Below are 7,608 nucleotides of genomic sequence, written 5' to 3'. Positions count from 1 at the left end.
ATATATATATATATATATATATATATATATATATATATATATATATATATAGTAATGTATGTGTATATATATATATATGTGTATATATGTATATATGTGTATATATATATATTTCTTGATTTTACGTAAATATTTCAATAATTTGACAACACATTTGTATGATGTCCACAGTTCTCTGGTGTAGGTTAATGGTCACATGCATGCAAGTATACAGATAAAATAATATTTATAGTAAGTGTCTAATTTAAAAAATATATATACAATTATTTTACAATTTAAAAAAATATGATGTGATTATTTCATGATTGTGAATTTGAACTGTAATAAGACATTTAATTTTATGTAAATGTCTCATATTGCTACTGATTTACTTTATCTACTGTGAACTGAGCCTCTTTAAAAACACTGTATTAAAAGCATGTGTAAATACATTGACACGCAATGTATACACTCTAAAACACACCCCACCTATATACTATTTACTTCTTTAATTTTTAAATAGTAATAATTAGATTAAGTAATTCGATTAAATAATTAGATTAATAGTGCAGCCATTTGTGGATTTTAATGTTACATTTGATTTCATTCATTATTAGCTTATAACTCACAAACTCCTGCAGTTCGCTCTCAAACACCCAGTTATTAATGAACCCTCTTTGGGAAACCCTGCATTAACTTTAAATTCTTGCCTGTGAGACGTCAAAACGACTGCCCTCCCATCACGGATGATACTCAGAATGGCGGTCCACAGGAAGCGACGGGAGTGAGGGTCCATTCCTGTGGTGGGCTCATCCTACATTCATTTACAGGGTTAAATTATACCAATGTTTTTTGTTTCGCACAATGACACTAAGAACACTTAGGAAAAACATACCAGGAGCACTAGAGGAGGACAGCCAATCATAGCAATAGCAGTTGACAGCTTCCTCTTGTTGCCCCCGCTGTAGGTACCAGCACAGTTTCCTGCATATTCAGACAAACCCAGCTTCTGAATGCCCCACTCTGCCACCTACAGAAAACATACAATCATACAGTACACAATAATAATGATTGTAACAGAATGCATATCAGTTAACACAATATCAGTAACTGAACCTAACATACTGTAGTTGCTTGTGTAAAAAAATGAAGTGTGGAAAGGCTGTGTACTATTGTGTGTGTCGTGTGTTGTGGTGGAAGTTTTTGTTGGTGAGTGAAACGTTTTCTTTAAAAAGTGGCAATGGTATTGTTATAAGCATTTTTAGGATTTGATGCTCTCAAAATAATATGCTTAAGTTGTAACCTGAAATGTTGATATGTCTTGAGCATGCTTATGCTTCCAGGAAGGTCAAGGATAATTTTATGCAACATGCCTCAGAAAGAACTGGAACGAGTATGTGCTATAATTCCAGTGGCCACGCTAAGGCCATACACCAACTGTATGCTGATCACATGAGTGATTAAACTGGGAAAACTGTCAGCTGCAAGTGAGGCCAGTATGAGTGTAATCTGTAGAACACTGTAAAGCATGTGCAAGTCTTATGCAACTTGGTTATTTTAAACATGATCATCAAGGTTTTTTTCTTGTTGCTTTGATGCGTCTGAAGCGACTCCCTGCCTACCACTAATAAATCTAATTACTGAAAAAAGTAATTTGGGAGTGCTGTCTTGATGCTGCACAGCTAAGGAAGGGAAGGAAGGCACTGAAGAATCTAGCACACACATTGGAAGTGTCTTCTTGGATGGGACGCTGTGCCCCGGGTGGTTAGAATACACTATGGGCAACAGAGTTTCCAAGCACCTATAAAGGAATAGCTCACCCACAATTGAAAAATGTACTCACCCATGGGCCCAGTACCGTCGCAAGGGCTGTGCCAAGTGTGCGACCGCACAGGGTCTCGTGCCTCTAGAGGGCCTCGCTCCTGGCCTGCATTTTATGTCGTTTATGTCTAATTTCTATTACTGTTTTTCCACCCATTTCGTCCTTTGAAAGACTAAAATAGTCATAGCTGATAGACAATATAAGACTCTGTGTATAAGAATGAGTAAAGCTGTTTGTTGTTAGGGTGACAAAAAGTTTTAAAAGTTAAACTTTTAGGCCGGTCTGCCTCAGTGGTCCAACAGGTCCAACATCAATGTCAAAATGATCGAGATGGCCAATCAAATCAAAGAAGGTGGGGTCTTACTGTCACAACGCAATGAGAGTTCATGGAAAGATGTAAGTAGTACTGTATTAGAAAACTGTTTTACGACAGAAATGTGCAGCGACCGACAGTAATAGACTATCTAGTGATGCAAACTACTCAACTTTTTATGAAATTTCGCCGTTTTGAATTGATAATATCATGCGATCATGATTCATGTAAATCATAAATTAACGTGACAAGAGACGTTTGCGTTTTCGACTATTAGACATACGAATAACAGTGAATGTGCACATTTTAAAATAAAATATTATTTTCAAATAGTGTAAATTGATTACTACTTCATATGAAGAGTTCAGATGCAAAAGCCTCTATGTGCCGTTTGAAATTTTCTTCTAAAATGAGCATTTTTATCAGGCTCCTATGTGTAGGTTCAGTCATTTCACTTTAATGGCAATGAATAGTTTCTTTTCTTTCCCATTAAATGAGCAATATCACTCTCGTACTCAAGCGATACCGGCTCTATATCAGCATGGCTGTGATTAGGCCAGAGGCACGAGGCCGCACTCGAGCGATATTGCGTTTATACAACAGTTGACGGAACATGTGTGTAATTAAACAAGAAACAAAGGAGTGCCTAATAAAACCCTCTTTTATGCGGAACTACTTCCTTCCGCCACGGATTCAAAGCTCAAGTTGACAGTTAAACATACGTCACTTTTAGAATTCGTATCAAGGGCATGTGCTGCTTCAGTTAGGCTCACAATTAGTGAGAAATTATGAGGTTATAAGAGAGAAACAATGCGGCAAGAAGTGCATCCAAATGAGAGAGAGAGAGAGACCGCGAAGCTAGACGTTTCTTCTTATATTAACTAGCGTACTCTATGATTAGCTCAGTGAATAATAAAAAAAAAACATAGACCCGGCTAGAACAAGCTGAGTGATACAAAATTGTGAAAGGGCGTTTCTGTAGCGATACCAGTACAATGTCTGACGGTTCTCAACCAATCAGATTTGAGAACCAGAACGAACTGTTGTATAAAGTAAAATAACTGAACAAACATAGGAGCCTGAGAAAATAACCATTTTAGAAGAAAATTTTAGATGCCACTTAGATGCTTTTGCATCTGAACTCTTCATAAATAACTTCAAACCTAGAACTTATTTTAGCATTCTTATTTACTATTTAATTGCTTTATTATTATTATTATTATTATTATTATTATTATTATTATTATTATTATGCAGTAGATCTTACAATTCGTATGAGCATGTGCGTGACTGATTCGTGAGCAAGCATGTCAGTGAGCATGGCATCACAATCGATCAGATGCATGTTAAAGTTGCGTTCGTTAGTATAGCAACCCCCCCCTACACACACACACACACACACACACAAAATTGCAGAGGGCCTCGCAAGTCAACTTCGCACAGGGCCTCGCATCCCCCTTGCGACGGCCTGCATGGGCCATTCAAGACGTAGATGTGTTTGTTTCTTTATCAGAACTGATTTGAAGAAATGTAGCATTACATCACTTGCTCACCACTGGATCTTCTGGAACTGGGGCAGAGCTAGAGTATCCAGGGCCCTGGTGCAGATTGTTTAGAAGCAATGGTTTAAAGTTAAAATGATGGATGTTTCTTACTAACACAGAGCTTTTCAGTTCACAACACGTTATTTGATGGAGTGGAGTCGTGTGGATTATTTGTGGACTATTGTGATGTTTTGATCAGCTGTTTGGACTCTCATTCTGATGGCACCCATTCATTACAAAGGATCCACTGGTGAGCAAGTGATGTAACACAAAATTTATAAGTCTGTTCCAATGAATAAACAAACTCATCTACATCTTAGATGGCCTGAGGGTGAGTACATTTTCAGCAAAATTTCATTTTAGAGTGAACTATTCTTTTGAGTCAGATTGAAAATTTCTTTGACAAAGGTGAATGAGGGGTCCAGCTGTGAGACTTACTCTGCTAATCTCAGATTCAGGGATCCCACGTAGACGGGCGTACAGGTACAGGTGCTCCCTCCCCGTCAGAAGCTCGTCTATGGCATCAAACTGAGGACAGTAGCCCATATTCTGGTGCACATCCAGGATATTGGTGAGAATACTAAATAAAAGCAAAGTTCATGTTTAGCATTTGCATCTAATGTAAATACACACAACTCTTTATAGTTTGTGTATTACCTGCATCCAGCTACTGACGCCTCCCCTGATGTCACATCTGTGTCTCCTGTCAGCATTTTAAAGGTTGTGGTTTTACCTGCACCATTTACACCAAGAAGCCCAAAGCACTGCAGACAACATTTAAGTTGATTGCCACATTACTGTTCAGTCATTCATTTCAATTCAAGGAGCAACAGTATGGCTTACAAAATTATACACATAAAAGTGTTTTGTGTGTGTGTGATACCTCGCCTGCTGGAACTCCTACACAGATTCTGTCCACAGCTGGTCGTTTTCTGCGCCTGTATGTCTAAGATTAGACCGCACACTTAAGCATGGTAATAAAGGTAATTCAAAATGCTACAAATTAAACTCTGAAATAGCTTACAAAATATAAAATAACTTGGTCTGGTCACTTGCTTTTGATAAGTCTCGGATAAGAAGGATGTCATTCTTGTTTCCTCCTTTGTAAATGCGCTCTCTCTCCTGAGCTACATCATCATCTTCATCTTTAACAGGACTCTTCCTATAGTCTGACACCCTACGCAAATAATAGACAAAAATAATAGTTACCATCATATGTTGTTTTAAGATAAAGTATAGCTATTGTAAACACAAAGTAAAGTAATATTAAACAGATCCCATTTTAAAGCCAACTTTTTAAATATTGTTTTTTGCAGCTGTAGAGTAAAAATCCAGACATAAATGACATGAAACTGAGCAGAATATAAGAGAATATGAATAATGTCTTTTTGTCCTCACCAGTAATCGAGAAAAAAATTGTACTGGATGAGCAGATTAAAGATGAAATAGACAAAACCCTCCACAGCCATACAGAAAAGATTCTTCCCCACAAAGTTCCATCTGAAAGGATCCATGGAAAACTCCTCCCCTGTGTCAAAACACAATCTATTTTTAGGACAGTAGCATCATGCAATTGTATTTTTGAGGAGTTGCCAGTGGCAGTTCTGGCTCACTTGTTACTATAGTTCCCTTTCAGTCAGTCACGTTCGACGTTACGTCAGTCGTGACTGACGAATTGGGATCTCACCCGAGAGCCCAATCACCTTCGAGTGTTAACTAAACGAGCCAATGACAGTTGGCGTGCGTGTTTCGCCACGCGCACCCCGCCCCGCAGCGCTGGTATAAAAGGAGAGTGCGTGCAAATGCACATCAGCTTTTCGCTTCGGAGCCGAGCCTTCTACAGGACGAATCTCCGCGAGTGTTTGGAAAACAGCTGGCGTTGGTGTTACGGCGTGTCAGCGGGGGTTGCCATCCAGGCTGCTGAAACCTCGGTGGGCTGCAGCTTCCATTCTGCGGTTTTGCTGCGACCTCCCCTGGGCGCTTCAGCGCTCTCTAAAAGAGTATTTCCTTAAAAAAAAGAGCAATTTCTAAAAGACCTTCACAAGCGAGTGAGAGCTTCCCCATCGAGTACGTCTCTGCGGGCCTCTCATTCCTCTGGTGCATCGCACCGCCTGGGGCCGGACGAGTTTGCTGGTTCCTCGGACAGGGCGGGGTCCAGCATCTCGTGCGGACCGCAGGCAGATGACAGGATGTCGATCGCTGCATCGGAGGGCGAGCTAGGCTCTGGAGATGAGGATTCGGCTGCACTGCCTCCGTCAGGAAGAGTGGCGTTGCCCGAGTCAGATACAGAGCTGACTGCTATGCTTTCCCGGGCCGCCGAGAGCGTTGGGCTGCACTGGAGGCCTCTTCCTTCTCCCGAACGCTCGAGGCTGGACGATTGGTTCCTGGGAGCACAAGCCGGTCATCGGCAGCCGCCTCCGGTTCCATTCTTCCCGGAAGTGCATGAGGAGGTTACTAAGTCTTGTAAGGCACCTTTTTCTGCCCGAAACAGACTTGGTGCCTCATCCGTCCTCACTACCCTCGACGGTGGGGCGGCCCAAAGGTATGTGGACATCCCCCCAGTCGAGTGCGCTATTGTCATGCAGCTCTGCCCGCAAAGCGCCGCCGCCTGGAGAGGTAGTCCATGCCTTCTGTAAGTTCCCGTCCGCTCTGATGGCTAAGGCTTACAGTGCTGCAGGACAGGCCGCTTCCGCCCTGCATGCCATGGCCCTCCTGCAAGTTCACCAGGCCAAGGCGTTGAAGCAGTTGCACGAGGGTGGTGCTGTCCCAGGTGTGCTGCAGGAACTGCGCACTGCGATGGACCTCGCGCTTAGGGCGACGAAAGTCACAGCGCAGGCCCTGGGTCAGATGATGTCCACATTGGTGGTCCAGGAGCGCCACCTATGGCTGACCTTGGTGGATATGAGGGAGGCCGACAAGCATCGCTTCCTGGACTCCCCGAACTCCCAGGCCGGCCTATTCGGCGAAGCGGTGGAGGGCATTGCCCAACAGTTCTCCGCCACGCAAAAGCAGACGGAGGCGTTTCGACACATCCTGCCCCGGCGGTCTGCTGCTGTCTCCACCCCACCGCTGGCTGCAGCCCCTCTGTCTGCTCGTCGCCAGGGCAGGCGGCGTCCCTGAGACGGGCGACCCGGAGTTCTTGGATCCTGCTCTTCAGGAGATGGTGACTGCACCACTCCTTCCCACGGAGGAGGGCCGGTGGAGAATCTTTTGTTCCCGTTTTGTTCTGTTCCGCCACTGGCTACCCAGTGTTTCAATTCGCCTGGCGCCCTCCCAAGTTTAGGGGCATTCGGTTCACCTTTGTGCTGGACAGGGATGCTCCTGTCTTGCGTGCAGAGATCATGGTCCTGCTGGCGAAGGACGCGATACAGCCAGTCCCTCCAGCCGAGATGAGGTCAGGTTTTTACAGCCCGTACTTCATCGTACCCAAGAAAGGCGGTGGATTATGACCAATCCTGGACCTGTGCATGCTGAACCGGGCCCTTCACAAGCTCCCATTCAGGATTTTGACGCAGAAACGCATCTTTCAATGCATCCGTCCTTTCGATTGGTTCGCAGCGATCGACCTCAAGGACGCGTACTTTCATGTCTCGATTCTCCCTTGACACAGACCGTTTCTCCGCTTTGTGTTCGAAGGGTGAGCATATTAGTACAAGGTCCTCCCCTTCGGGCTATCCCTGTCGCCTCGTGTCTTCACCAAGGTCGTGGAGGCAGCCCTTGTTCCATTGAGGGAAGCTGGCATTCACATTCTCAACTACCTCGATGACTGGCTCATACTAGCCCAGTCTCGAGCACAGTTGTGCGAACACAGGGACACGGTGCTCAGTCACTTCAGCCGGTTGGGGCTTCGGGTCAACTGGGAAAAGAGCAAACTCTCCCAGGTGCAGAGGATCTCTTTTCTCGGCATGTAGCTGGACTCGGTCAACCTCTCAGCACGTCTCTCAGTAGAG

At 43.8% G+C, this 7,608-nt stretch overlaps 1 protein-coding gene across 2 annotated transcripts in view; it reads right to left on the bottom strand.

Moving 5' to 3' along the window:
• LOC107564534 (retinal-specific ATP-binding cassette transporter-like) overlaps positions 1–7,608 on the bottom strand; it is a 53,346-nt gene that overhangs the window by 3,659 nt on the left and 42,079 nt on the right. The window contains exons 42-48 of one of the 2 annotated variants that reach the window (XM_016249636.1): positions 5,057–5,186; positions 4,715–4,835; positions 4,542–4,604; positions 4,316–4,422; positions 4,097–4,238; positions 875–1,009; positions 690–793 (exon numbers count right to left, since the gene is read on the bottom strand). In XM_016249636.1, coding sequence (XP_016105122.1) covers positions 690–793; positions 875–1,009; positions 4,097–4,238; positions 4,316–4,422; positions 4,542–4,604; positions 4,715–4,835; positions 5,057–5,186 — 802 coding nt within the window. Of the gene's footprint in view, positions 1–689; positions 794–874; positions 1,010–4,096; positions 4,239–4,315; positions 4,423–4,541; positions 4,605–4,682; positions 4,836–5,056; positions 5,187–7,608 lie in introns of those variants that run through there. The other variant, XM_016249635.1, reaches the window with a different exon arrangement.

This window comes from Sinocyclocheilus grahami, unplaced genomic scaffold, assembly GCF_001515645.1.
Source record: "Sinocyclocheilus grahami isolate Dianchi unplaced genomic scaffold, SAMN03320097.WGS_v1.1 scaffold945.1, whole genome shotgun sequence".
NCBI lineage: Eukaryota > Metazoa > Chordata > Actinopteri > Cypriniformes > Cyprinidae > Sinocyclocheilus > Sinocyclocheilus grahami.
Note: the sequence above shows the minus strand (reverse complement) of the source record. Positions and strands in the feature narration are given on the sequence as shown.